Raw genomic sequence first — 14,638 nt, 5'->3', positions numbered from 1 at the left:
GGTTCAGCAGCAATAAGAACCTACATAGTCTAGAATAAGGATAGTGTTTATTTGGTATTATTAAAGAAAAATGCCTTGCCAAGTTGGATGCAAATACTCCAATCCTCTTATTTGGTAGTAGATACTGGTGTTGGAACGTCATTGTCTTGAAACAATATTTACATATATTAGTTACCTGTGGCTGCTGTAACAAATTACCACAAACTGGATAGATTAAAACAGAAATTTATTCTCTCACAAGTTCTGGAGGCCCGAAGTCCCAAATTATGTTGTTGGCAAGGTGGCATGCCTGCTGGAGACTCTAAGGAAGGATCCACTGCTTGCTTCCTCCATCTTCTGGTGACTTACGGCATGCTTTGGAAACAACACTCTAACCTCTGCCCCCTTATGAACATCACCTTCTCTCTCCTCTCTGTTTCTCTTCCTCTTCTGTTTCAAATTTCTTTCCACCTCGTACCTACAAGGACCCTTGTGACTGGGTTTAGGAGCCATCCAGGCAATCCAGGATTCCCTCCCCTTCCCTCCCTAACTCTTTACACTCTCCTTCAGAGTCTCCCCTCTGAAAATCCTTAATGCAATCATATATAAGTTAACAGTCACAGGTTCCAGTGATTAGGATGTGGACATATTGTATGGAGGCCACCATTCGACTCTCTACAGCTTATATCCATCAATATATTCAGTCAACAAACATGTACAAAGGGCTGGGTATGGCATGGTGGCACACGCCTAAAATTCCAGTACTATGGGAGGTCAAGGTGGGAGGACTGCTTGAGCCTGGGAGTTAAAGGCTGCAGGGACCTATGATTGCACCACTGCACTCCAGCCTGGGTGACAGCGAGATCTTTTCTCAAAAAAAATAAAGAAATGCAAAAACATAACGTTAAGTAATGTTTTACATTTTAGCAGCTCTATTAGTTGACTGAAAAGCATACGTTTTAATTTTCTTAATGATGTCAAGTGGAAAAGCACAGGATTAATGTTAGGCCCTTTGCACCCAGCTCTGAGATGGGTAAACACTGAAGACACAGGAAGTCTCTGTCCTGAAGGAGTTCATAATCAAGTAATAAAGACAGAAGAGAGCCAAGCAGAGAGAACTTTAAAAGGAGCACATGTTAGGAGTACCTAACCCAAACCAGAAAACAAAGAGTCACTTTTGGCCCCCACTTCCAGAAACACTATCAAAACTCTGAGGTCCTTCCATCAACAAAAGCAGCCATAAAATGCTATTATCACTTAATATCACACTTAACCCCTTAACAATATGCTAACACAAATAATGATTCTAGTTAATTAACTAGTGACCCACCATTTTGGAAGAGAGCTAATATATAAGTGAAAGAACTTCTCAAGAAAAAAATAAATAAAAAATATAAAGAAAGAAGAAAAGCAGAAGAAAACTTCAACAGCGGCAGAAAAAAATATTGAGGGATGAGGATGGAGCAAGCAGAGCAAACACATTCAATGTTCTTTACCGGGGCAGTAATACACCATGACTAAGAGTTTCTTATATTCTTTAATCCAGATTTCCTATTTTGACTTATGACCAATGTTTTCCTGCACCAGAAATAATATTCTAAAAAAGATCTTAACATCAGTTACAGAATGTTTAACAAAAAAAAATAAAAACCCACCAACCTCCTTATTGGATGCAAAAAAACCCTAAGCATAAAATGGCAGTCATGCCATTACATCCCATGACATCTCTTTATAAAAGTTGCCAATCTCAGAAGGCTAAGATTTACTAATCATCCAAAAAAACTGCACTTAACAGTAAATACAGGAGCTAAAAAAAAAAAAAAAAAAAAAAAAAAAAGCTCTAAATGAAAAATTCTAGGTTTTCCCCTCAATTTTCTTATCAATTCCCTTTTCCTATTTCTTGCCTATCATTGGCCATGGATGATAGGTCTCCACACCTTGTCATCTTTTCAAAAATATTCTTGTTAACTTATGTCCTATTAAGACTTTCTATATGCAAATTCCTTAAACTCAAAGTAGAAGCAGCAGTGGCTCCCAGTGGCCAATTCATGATAGCTATTTTTCCTATCACAGCTCTTGTATTTTCACATATAGTTTCCACAATTACAAAACCTCACAGAAGTCACTATATTAGAAAAAAAATAAGTTAACAAAAAGATATTAACATTAATCCTGTGCTTTTCCACTTGACAACAGTTAAGAAAATTAAAATGTACACTTTTCAGTCAACTAAGAGAGACGCTAAAATGTAAAACATTACTTAACATTATGTGTTTTTGCTTTTTTTTTTTTTTTGAGGTCTCACTGTCACCCAGGCTGGAGTGCAGTGGTGCAATCATAGCTGCCTGCAGCCTTAAACTCCCAGGGTCAAACAGTCTTCCCACCTTGACCTCCCATAGTACTGGAATTATAGGCATGTGCCATCATGCCACACCTAGCCCTGTTTTTGGATTTTCAATGTCCCTGGGATCACTTACTGACTCAATTATTTTATTTATTTGAAACAAGGTCTCACTCTTATCACCCTGGTTGGAATGCAGTGGTGTGATCACTGCTCACTACAGCCTCGACTTCCCAGGCTCAAGTGATCTTCTTAACCCCAGCCTCCGAGGTAGTTGGGACTACAGGTGTGTGCCACCATGCCAGGCTTATTTTTTAATTTTTTTGTACAGACAGGCATCTCACTATGTTGCCCGGGCTGGTCTCAAAACTCCTGGACTCAAGTGATCCGCTTGCCTCAGGATTACAGACGTGAACCAGTGGTACCTGGCATGACTCAAATAACTGAATAGTCACTATTTCTGTGTGTAACAAAGCATCATCATCCACCTATTTGTTACAGTTTGATCAGCTTAAGGCTGTTCAGAACTAATTTTCCTAGACATTCAACCTCAGTTATGTAGCTGAAAAGATTAGGGTGACATTCTAGATGTTTGATATCTGAAGATGGAAGATGGAGAGCCATGAGCCAAGGAGTGAGGGCAGCCTCTAGAAGTTAAGAACTTTAAGGTAACAGTCAGCAAGGAGAGGGACCTCATTCATTCCTATAACCACACGGAACTAAATTCTGCCAACAACCTGAAAGAGCCTGGAAACAGATTCACACCCAAAGCCTCCAGAGAGAAACACAGCCCTGTTGACACCTGAGCTCTAAGCAACGACCCAGATATCTGATCTCTAGAAACTAGAAGATAATACATGTGTTGTTTTAAACTACTAAGTTTGTAGTAACTTCTTATGGCAACTACAGCAAACTAGTACAGATTGTTGGGACAAGTCAGGTGCTGCTGTTAACACACAGCTAAAAAAGTGGAAACGGATTTAGAAATCAGGCAGTCGGTAGAGGCTGGAAGAATTCTGAGCATCGTGATAGAAAATGACTAAGTTTCCTTGAACAACCTGTTACTAGAAATGTAGACTTTAAAGACATGGCCAATGAGTGCTCACAGACTGCCTGAAGAAATTCAGACTTGCAGGATTCAAAGGATCCAATTCGTATTGGGTGTTCCTTTGTTATTTATTCTGACAACATCTGCCTTAACCAGAGTGTTTAATACATTTTACATAATTGTTAATTTGGTTAGTTTTGCTTTTTTTTTTTTTTTAATTTTATTTACTTTTTTTTTTAGATAGGGTCTTGCTCTGTCACCCAGGCTGGAGTGCAGTGACAAAATCAGCTCACTGCAACCTCGAATTCCTGGGCTCCAGCAATCCTCCTGCCTCAACCTTCTGAGTAGCTGGAACTACAGGCACATGCCTGATTTCTTAGTTTAAAATCTACTGTCTTGCTATTGTTTCTAATGTTCCATCTTTCTGTTACTGTATTCTTTTCCTTCTTGCCTGCCTTCTTTTTCTATCACTATCATCTCTCACCTAGATTGCTACAAGTAGCCTCCTAACTTGTCTCCTTGCTTCTAGGCTAATTTTTACTCCCAAACTAGTTGTATCCAGCAACAGTCTCATCCTTATTGTCTTCCACCTTTTCTGGGTAAAGACCAATTGTGACAATAACCTACAAGGCCCTGTAATACATCTGCCCCCATTACCTCTCCTCTCTGACCTCATTTTCTACTATTCTCCCCCTCACTTACTCCATTTCAGTCATACTGTCCCCTTATTCTTCCTTGAACACCCCAGACACACTCCCACCTCAGGACCCTTGTGTCTGCTGTTACCTCCATCTAGAATACTATTCCCTACTTCCCTCACTTACAGACTTTTGAGTAAAGTTTACTTGTCCTGTAACTATCAGTGGTAGGTGGAATAATCTGGGTAGGTCCCCAAATGATGTCCATGATCTAATCCCTGGAACCTGTGAATGTTACATTACATGGCAAAGGGGAATTAAGGTTGCAGGTGAAATTAAGGCTGCTAATCAACTGACCTTAAAATACGAAGATTATACTACATTACCTAGAAGGGCCCAATGTATTCACAGGGGTCTTTAAAAGAGAGAGGATGATGTGACTACAGAAGAACGGTCAGAGTTACAAAGTTGCTGACTATGAAGAGGGAGGAAGGGAACCACAAACAAGAAACATAAGCAGCCTCCAGAAATGGAAAAGGCAAGAAAATAGATTATTGCTGGCCAGATGCGGTGGCTCAGGCCTGTCATCCCAGCACTTTGGGAGGCCGAGGCAGGTGGATCACAAGGTCAGGAGTTCGAGACCAGCCTAGCCAATATGGTGAAACCCCATCTCTACTAAAAATACAAAAAAAAAAAAAAAAATTAGCGGGAACAGTGGTGGGTGCCTATAATCCCAGCTACTCAGGAAGCTGAGGCAGGAGAATCGCTTGAACCCAGGAGGCAGAGGTTGCAGTGAGCCGAGATCGTGCCACTGCACTCTAACCTGGGTGACAGAGCAAGACTCCATCTCAAAAAAAAAAAAAAAAAAAAGATTATTGTCTAGAACCTCCATAAATGAACACAGCCCTACCAATGTCTAGATTTTAGCCCACCAAGACCCATTTCAAACTTCTGACCTCCAGAAATGAAAGATAATGAATTTGTATTGTTTAAGCCACTTTTATGTTTGCAGTAGTTTGTTATGGCAGCAATAGAAAACTAATACATTACCCTATTTAAATCTCTAAGTCTCCACCCCTTTCCCCACTTTGCTGCTTAATCTTTTTCCTCCACAAAATGCAATACCTTCTAACAAATTTTATAATTTACTTGTTTTGTTTATAAATGTAAATTCTGCAAAGAAATGTAAGTTCCATAAAGGCCGGGAGTATCTATTTCGTCTACTATTTCCCAGAGTACAGTTAGGTGCTCAAATATTTGCCGAATAAACATTTGATGGGATTATACACATATGACTATATATGAAGAACTGTGCTAAGGATAATGATGATGATTAAAAAGCCATTAATCTTAAAGAAAAACTAGGTATATAATCAGTGGTTGCTTCTATTCAACAGCATTTAGATTTATAACTATGCATTAACATCTCTCAAAACACCTTTATTATTCAGTGTCTTAACTATTCCTTTTCATCCCAATTGCAACGGCTTTTTTGTTGACAAATTTTAATAACTAAGGAGACACTTCAAACATCTATTAAGTATACAATTTCTTAAAAAGACATTCTGAATATTCACCCATCATGCCTTTGGGGTGATTTGATTCAGAAAATAATCAATATACAAAGTATTTCCTTCCTGAAAGAAGTTATAGAGATTTCGGAAAATCCCCAGGTTTGAAATATAAAACAAAGAATTTTGGCAATTACCAACAAACATATCTTCATTCGACGAACAGAGAAATCTTTGGTGTTAGAGTTGTTTACTCCATGATTACACCACTGCACTCCAGCATGGGTAGCAGAGCCAGACCCTGTCTTAAAAAAAAAAAGAAAGAAAGAAAAAATCACTTACCTGTTCCAGGGGTAGATGTAACTCCAACAAGAGGACTCTGCATTACTGAAATGTTTGGCTACGCAAAAACAGAAGAAAGTGTTATGGTAAAAATGCAAAACACAAATACAGTAAGCGTTAAAAGGCTTCATTCAACAGATAACTGAACTTTTACCAGGTGCTAGAGATGCCTCTAATTAGATCAAAGTACAAAGGCACTCTTTTTTTCCGTAAGTTAAACAGTATTAACCTAAAATATACTAGACCCCTTAGTATTTGTTAAAATAAGAAAAGTCATGTTTAAAAAAAAAAAAAGACATTATCTTCTATAAAAGGTGACATGGTAACTATCTGTTTTTAGTTTCTAAAGTGCAATATTTGAAATAACAGAGATAATGGTAATTTTTAAAATGACCAAGTTCATACAGAAAAACAGAAGGATGACAGAATATGATTTTCAACAGATACTTAGAAACCATGAAATACTCTAGATTCAAATCAGTCTAAACAATAATAGACAGCATATCCCTACCACTACCGGTAGAACGTTCCAAAACTGGTAAATTATCCATTTTAGTCCCTTTAAATATAATTAAGGATTAAAACAGTTAAAAATCCTTCTAAAACAAAGACGATATTCAAACAATAAATGAGAACAGACTCTACCTAGAACTCAATATTTTTAAAAACAGATTCTAATTAAACTAAGGAAATCTCAAATAGCTTCATCTAGCAACCAGAACTAAATGCTGAGAGAATGTTGGGAGAGATATAAAATGTATTCTTCAATTATTAATGCCAATTCTTTCATGATTAGAAAAAGGTTGAGCAAATTCCAGGGGGCATAACTAATTTGGGCTCTAATCTAGCAATGATATTCTTACCAACTTTCAAATCAAAAACATTCTCTATAAATTATGACCCATGAGTCTTTCAAGCATTTTGAATACAGCAGTATCTGCAAGCCTTTGCCTATATCATCAGAGAAGCAACGAAAACTTGCACAAATTTAGAAGCCAGTGGTTCTTGTAACAAACAATTTTTAAATTTTTATTATTTTATTTATTTTTGAGACAGGGTCTCACTCTGTCACGCAGGTTGAGTGCAGTAACACAATCACAGCCCATTGTAGCCTGAGCTTCCCAGGCTCAAGTAATCATCCCACCTCAGCTTTCTGAGTAGCTGGGACTATAGGTACACACCACCACACCCAGTCAATTTTTTTTTTTTTTTTTTTGTATGTTTAGTAGACACAGAGTTTCGCCATGTAGCCCAGGCTGATCTCAAACTCATGGGCTCAAGTGATCTGCCCAAAGCCCAGCACAGGGGCTCACACTTGTAATCCCAGCACTTTGGGAGGCCAAGGAAGGTGGATTACTTGAGCTCAGGAGTTCAAGACCAGCCTGGGCAACAGGACAAATCCCATCTCTACAAAAAATACAAAAATTAGCCAGGCATGGTGGTGCACGTGTGTAGTCCCTGCTACTAAGGAGCAGAGGTGGGAGGATCACTTGAGCCCAGGAGGTCAAGGCTACAGTGCGGCATGAGCATTCCACTGCAATCTAGTCTGGGTGATACAGCAAGACCCTGTCTCAAAAAATAATAATAATAAAAATGATAAAAATACATAAAAATCAAGCAATCCGCCCACCTCAGCCTCCCAAAGTGCTGGGATTACAGGTGTGCACCAACATGCCCAGCCTTCATACCAAACTAAACATAAGCTTTACTTACCAACCTTTAGAAAACCATCCCAGACCAGAATATCTGTCCATTAGGAACAACAAATGCCATACATGTAATTTTACCATTTCTAGTAGGTACATTTAAAAAGTACAAACAGGTGAAATTTAGTAATGGTTTATTTAGCCCAACACATCCAAAACATTCTCATTTCAATATGTAATCAACATAAAAAATAAGATACCTTACATTCTTTCTAAGTCTTCAAACTCTGGTGTGTATTTTATACTTAAAGTATATCTCAAGTGAGACTAGTTATATCTCTAGTATCAATAGCCACACTTAGCTAGTGGCTCCTGTTAGACACGAAGGCAGGTCTAGAAGTGCTGGGAAGAAACAGTAATCTGTTTACCACAGTGAATGAATTTTGCTTTACTTGACAAGTAAGCCTAGTATGCCAGATATATCAAGCCTATAAATAGCACGAATCTACTGAAAAAAGCTTTTTAATATTCTTGAACTCTTAACTTCACGAAATACAATTCAGGGAAAAGCATAAAACATATATCTAAAGCAAACAGCAGACATATGTTTATATAAAGAACTTATCAACTTAACTGATAAACTTTGTTTATGATTGTCCTACTAAGCACAATAATAATAGGAAACAACACTTGTGTCTATGAAGCTACTAAATTTTCCACTTAAAAGAAAAGTTGGCCAGGCATAGTGGCTCACACTTATAATCTAGCGCTTTGAGAGGTCAAGGTGCAAGGATCACTTGAAGCCAGCAAGACCTCATCTCTACAAAAAATAACACAATTAGCCAGGCATAGCAGCACGTGCCTATATCCCAATAGGACAGTTGAGGCAGAAGGATTGTTTGAACCCAGGAGTTCAAGGCTGCAGAGTTATGACTGCATCACTGCACTCTAGCCTGGGCAACAGAGCAGGACCCTGTTGGGACCTTAAAAAACAGAAGAAAATAAAGAGAAGTCTATACTACTTCTCAGCTGACAAGTGCCCTAGATCTAGATGAAACTCTAAATTTTCATTTATTCTTTCACATAATTTTTAAATATTAAACTTCTTAAACAATCAGAAAGATTTAAACCATAATCACATTCTACATGTATATTAAGTAGATTGGAGGTATGAGCAGGTGGATAAGGCATACCTATAAAAACCTGAGAATTATCTATGAGAGAAAATCTAGAGTTCTACGCTGTTAAGTACAGTTCATCATCAACAATTTAAGTAGATTGTACGATAAATGTGTTTAATGCTTATTCTGTGCAACACAGTTACATTAAAATAGACCTCAGGGAAACATTTCAAAGTATTGACTCTCACTGAACAGTCACATAAAACCATGATGTTGTTCACTGTGGATCAAAATGGTATTTATATTACCTGTCTTCTTGAAGTTAAAGGTGTTGATCCAAGTCCTGGGCTAGAAATGTCATCATATATACTTCTAACTGGTGGAGCGCCACTTTTATCTTTATGAGCTGGTAAAACTGGTTGTGGTGGTGACCCACCTACAGTGTACAAAAAAAAAAAAAGGTGAGAAAAGAAAGGATTCTTCTATCTTTTTGGTAAGATTTTTAAAATTTTATATTTTTGAAATATTGACTTAAAATCTTGTCTCCTAGTTCTTTTCAAACTTTAATAAGCTGAAGAGTCACTTGGGAACCTTGTTAAAATTCAGACTCTGATTCAGAAGGTGTAGGGTGATGCCTGAGATTATACAGTTCTAACAAGCTCCCAGGTGATGCCAATGCTGCTAATCCACAGACTGCACTTTGAACAAAAGGATTCAGAGTAAGTAGTTAATGAAAATCTTAGTTTTCAGAAAACACATGTAACTTTTGCTCTCTCTACAAAATGCTTAACATTTAAATACAAAACTTGATCCCATTTCTCACTTAAAAGTAGGTACTAAACAACTCCAGTCTGTAGATTCCTGAATAAATATAATTCCCTAATGTAGAGTCTATCTAGATTAAGTACATCCCATTCATGTTTCTCACAGTAGAAATATATTTAAGTACATAATAAAGACGTAATAAAAGGAACAACTTCTGTGACATAAAGATGTCTTTTTCGATCAGAGAACATGCAATGCCAAAGAGTGATGCAGCCCAGGCCATTGGTAAGACTAATGTCTAAGCTTGGACAGTATAGCTTGAGCTATTTAGAGCACAGTCTATGGAATAAGACTAACCTGAGGTTTATAGCGCTCTCTCACTAGCAAGTGAGCTTCAGCAAATTATTTGTTGCATTTAGCCTCAGTTTCCTCTTTTTAAAAATGGGGATACTGTTACCTACCCTTTAAAATTGACAAAATAAGGATTAGCATACTGCCAGGCTCATAAGCAATCAATATATGTTGGCTACCCTAATAAAACACATTTGAAATTTAATGTTTAATGTTAAATGAATTATTTCAAATATAATTTATAATTCTCCTGGATAAATCCTAAATAATAATAAACCATTTTAAAGCAAAAATACTTTAAAGGGCAATTAAGGTAAAAAGAGTTTTCATTTGAACAACTACTAAAGGATATTAGCTCACAATTAGAATTCAACCACTTCCGTAGCTAATTCTCACTACTCAGTTAAAACTTTGAAGTCATTTTTTAAAATATTTCTTTGCTAAAGGAGTTCTGCAATAAATACAGGCTGCATTTACAATACTTTGCCCTGACAATCACAAATTCTGTGTATAAAACCTCCCCCTAGTTTGCAAAGTCAGTCCTTTCCTCAAACATGCTATATGTGACAATCTCAATTCACTAAGACTAAAGGCAGAATTCACATCTACATCTTCAAGTTACATTTCTTTTGACCAATCATTTCCTATGCTTGTATCTTAAGATGAATTACTTTAAATTAATTCAGTTGAAGCTAAATGATGGTATTTCATCAACTCTATGAGGCACTCTCCCCCCACCACACTCTGACATCTCCAAAACAGAAATTTTACAAAAAATGCCATCTTAGCATTATGTCATATTTAGGGTTATTTTTGCTAGTGGTACTTAAAAGCCAATTCAATGGCATCTTAGAATGAATAAATTTTAGACGTATGAATAATTTTAAACGTAGAATACATTTTAGTGGCTCTAGAAATTATAGCTTATACTGCTTACATCTCTATTCCAAGAGCCTTAAAATAAAAGCTTTGCTTTATAATAGACACATTGCTTAATTTTTTTTAAATTAATGAACGTATTGACGAGGGTGAATGCTGCACCATTACACTTTTTAAAATTCTAGCATAAGCTTGTCCCACCCGTGGCTTGAATACCACATGAAGCCCAGGATGGCCTTGAATGTGGCCCAACACAAATTGCTAAACTTTCTTAAAACATTATGACTTTTTTTTTGCATTTTTTTTTTTTTTTTTTTTTTTTTTGTAGCTCATCAGCTATTGTTAGAGTTACTGTATTTTATGTGTGGCCCAAGTCAATTCTTCTTCCCATGTGGTCCAGGGAAGCCAAAAGATTGGACATCCCTGTATGCAGCACGTCTATAAAATTATTTTAAGCAATTCACCTACCTGCAAGTAAAGGTGATCTCATTTCCATTACTCCTACCGAAGGGCCACTAATTGATCGAGGTTGGGGAGTCACCGGAGCTGGCAAATCCCCCATTAAAAATCCAGGTAAGAACTGGGCATTAACTCCTGGCTTTGGAGATGTGGGTGAACCCAGCATCATTGGTTCAGATCCTACATGAATCAAAACATAAATTAAAGACTTTTCTGTTACAATATCTGACAAATACATGCAAGAATCTACCATAATTTTGAAAGTTTAATCAAAACTTTTAGATATAATAGAACTATAGTTGAAGTTATTATTTTAAAAGCCAACAAAAATTATTTCTAGAAATTTGTAAAGTTATCTTGTATTCACTTTTTTTTTTTTTTTTTTTTTTTTTTTTTGAGAGTCAGACTCTCGCTCTGTCACCAGGCTGGACTGCAGTGGCGCAATCTCAGTTCACTGCAACCTCTACCTCCTAGACTCAAGCGATCCTCCCTCCTCAGCCTCTCAGTAGCTGAGTCTACAGGCCTGCACTACCACGCCCAGCTAATTTTTGTATTTTTTTTGTAGAAATGGGGTTTCACCATGCTGCCCAGGCTGGTCTGGAGCTCCTGAGCTCAGGTGATCCACCAGCCTTGGCCTCCCCAAGTGCTGAGATTAAAAGCATGAAGCCACCATGCCTGGCAGCACAATATTAATCCGTGACAGCTATTTTTGTTTACATTATTTCAGGGATTTAAAAATCACACTAATAACTTCTTTCCATTTCCGAATCAGTTTGGACTATGTAACAACCGAAAACAAGGACAGGCTGCACTACTTATACAAAGTCTTAGAATATCAAACACAACGCATTTAGCTTGCTAAATTGTTTCTTTTTCTTCCCCATAAAAAGTGCATCATTATTGTGATAAAACTGTAACCATGCATATATTAGAGCACTTACAAAATAACAGTGATAACTAGCACCCTAACTCAGAAACATGTTGAAAAGAATTGAAAACTTGTTTTTGTAACTTTTTTCTTAATAATTAGTTTAAGTCAAGAATAATCACAGCTGGGCGTGTTGACTCAAGCCTGAAATCCTAGCACTTTGGGAGGCCAAGGCAGGAGGATCACTTGAGCTCAGGAATTCAAGACCAGCCTGGGAAACACAGTGAGAGCTCATCCTTTTTATTAAAAAAAAAAAAAAAAAAAAAAAAAAAATTAAAGAATCATCTCTAAATATTCCCCTAATATAAAGCCAACTTAGAGAACTGAAACCTCTCACAATTGTTGATACAAAATCCTCACAATCTATAGATATTATTTCCCTTATGAAGATGAGTGAGCTATATAATTCTATTTTCATAGCAAAATAGCAGAATAAGGAAAACGACGGGCTATGGAGTCAAAGATGTGCGTTCAAGGTCTTTCAGCAAAACGGAAACAGAGCTTTTGTTAGAATTATAGCAAGTACAGCTTGACCTGGTACCTGATACACAGTTAAGTGCTCAGTAAATACGAATTATTATTTTCTACAAGTATTTCATAATAGCAAAAACTGAGTAGTGAAAGTATAAATGTAGAATTTGCAATCTCTGCTTATGAAAATAATTTTCAACTAGCTGACAAGCCTGAGTGTGACTCATGGCACCCAGAAGGGTCAAATGTTTGCTATGTTATTTGTATGTTTTTTATTAACTATTACTTAACTTCCAGACAGCCTTAAAAATCTGTTTCTTGATATCTAAAAGCTGCCAACTCTTTACTCTTCCTCTTATTTCCCATTACACTAGGCCTAGATATTAACAATACAAGTGTATAAAAGACAAAAAAAAAAAAAATTCAATAAATGGATAAAGCAGATGCTAAAACAAGGTGTAAAAAACTCTAATTACATTTAAAAAGTGCTAGTTACTATGTTACATGGCACTACAGAAATATTTCCTAAGAATATCCACTAAAATCAAACCAAAAGTCTAAACAAAGGCATATTCCTAACAGATATTTAGAATACCATATTAAATGCAAAGTTTTTGGTAACATCCACTACATTCACTCCCCTCCTAAAAGAAAAAAAAAATTATAGCAAAATAAAGTAAGAATTGGCTTAAGAAAAGTTGTGATATATCTGGATACATATAGACACAGTAGAAGCCTCAAGCCTGTAATCCCAGGATTTTGGGAGGCCGAGGGGGGCGGATCGCTTAAGCTCAGTTCCAGACCAGTCTGGACAAAAGGGCGAAACCTTGCCTCCACCAAAAATACAAAAAGTAGCTGGGAGTGGCGGCACACGCCACTGGGAGGCTGAGGTGGGAGGATTGTTTGAGCCCGGAGGCGGAGGCGGAAGTTGCAGTGGGCTGAGATTGCACAACTGCACTCCAGCCCAGCCCGGGGGACAGGGCGAGACCCTGTGTCAAAAAAGAGGAAGAGAGGGAGGGAGGAGGGAGAGAGGGAAGAAGGAACGAAAAGAAAAAAGAAAGCACCAGACAGCAAGGAGGGCACAAGGGGCTCTTAATCAGGACTGTCACTAACCACCCTTCAGACTAAATTTCACTTAAAGCAAACTTAAGGAAAAAATGCTGCATGTCCTCAATTCCATTTCATATTCTGTGCTCCTAAAAGATTCGTACTCAGCTAGTACAGTTTGTTGAAGTCAACCCTTAGTTTTACTACACCAGTGGGCACCTGGAATATCTGCAAAATGTGAACTTGCACATTAATACTGGCTAATGTCAGATTTCTGGCAAGGCAATATACAGGGATTGGTTTACTCACATTTGTAACCCCAATAAATATGCACTCCAAAATGTTTTTGTTCAATAGAAAAATTTGGAACTGGAAATGAAGAGCTTTCTGATCTCTAAAATATATTAAAAATAAATACCAAGACGACATTTGTACATAAATTTTAATGCAGATTATTGACATTATGCATTTAGTTTTTTTATGACATACTAAAGCAGTTCAAGTTACTCTATTCTCAAAAGGAACTTATTTTACACCAAACATGGCAAGCATTATATACCCTTCAAATCTAAAAAGACTCTTTCTACACTATATATATATATATATATATATCTCACTTGCTCTCTTTTCCAAGCTCAGAAAGTTATAACCTAACTTTCAGGTAAGTCTCTATGACAGTAAGACGGTTTATTTTCCGTTCTAAAATTTTCGACGGTTCTCACAAGTCGCAAAACTCAGCAGGAAAAAAAAAAGGAATCCGCGTGCTATTACATTGGTAGATTTTTTTCAAATACGACATATTTCAATGAGGCTCCGCAATAAATAATGGGAGTGAATCTTTAAAAAATTCAGATCGTGACCTATTAGAGAAAAATACCTCCTACAATACTTAAGAGTCACTTTCCCCAAATAAAGGCGGGAAATATCGTGCGAACTCCTAGCTTGCTATTAAGGCCAATATCTCAATGACTACCAACCACCTGGTTGATTAAACGTTGCACGATTCAAGCTTCCATTAATAACAAGATTCCTTTTGCAAAGCCCGGGAGAGAGGAGGAGTCAAAACAGGAACTAGAAGCACAGGTAATCAAGAAGCAGTGGACTGCACCCAC

General features: G+C 37.1%; 1 protein-coding gene across 1 annotated transcript in view; it reads right to left on the bottom strand.

Moving 5' to 3' along the window:
* NUP35 (nucleoporin 35) overlaps nucleotides 1-14,638 on the bottom strand; it is a 36,275-nt gene that overhangs the window by 21,120 nt on the left and 517 nt on the right. The window contains exons 2-4 of the mRNA XM_005573661.4: nucleotides 11,090-11,260; nucleotides 8,935-9,062; nucleotides 5,860-5,917 (exon numbers count right to left, since the gene is read on the bottom strand). Coding sequence (XP_005573718.2) covers nucleotides 5,860-5,917; nucleotides 8,935-9,062; nucleotides 11,090-11,260 — 357 coding nt within the window. The remainder of the gene's footprint in view (nucleotides 1-5,859; nucleotides 5,918-8,934; nucleotides 9,063-11,089; nucleotides 11,261-14,638) is intronic.

The sequence above is a fragment of the Macaca fascicularis genome, chromosome 12 (assembly GCF_037993035.2).
Source record: "Macaca fascicularis isolate 582-1 chromosome 12, T2T-MFA8v1.1".
In the NCBI taxonomy this organism is placed as follows: Eukaryota; Metazoa; Chordata; class Mammalia; order Primates; family Cercopithecidae; genus Macaca; species Macaca fascicularis.
The sequence above is the reverse complement of the archived record's forward strand: the minus strand, read 5'-3'. Positions and strand labels throughout refer to the sequence as shown.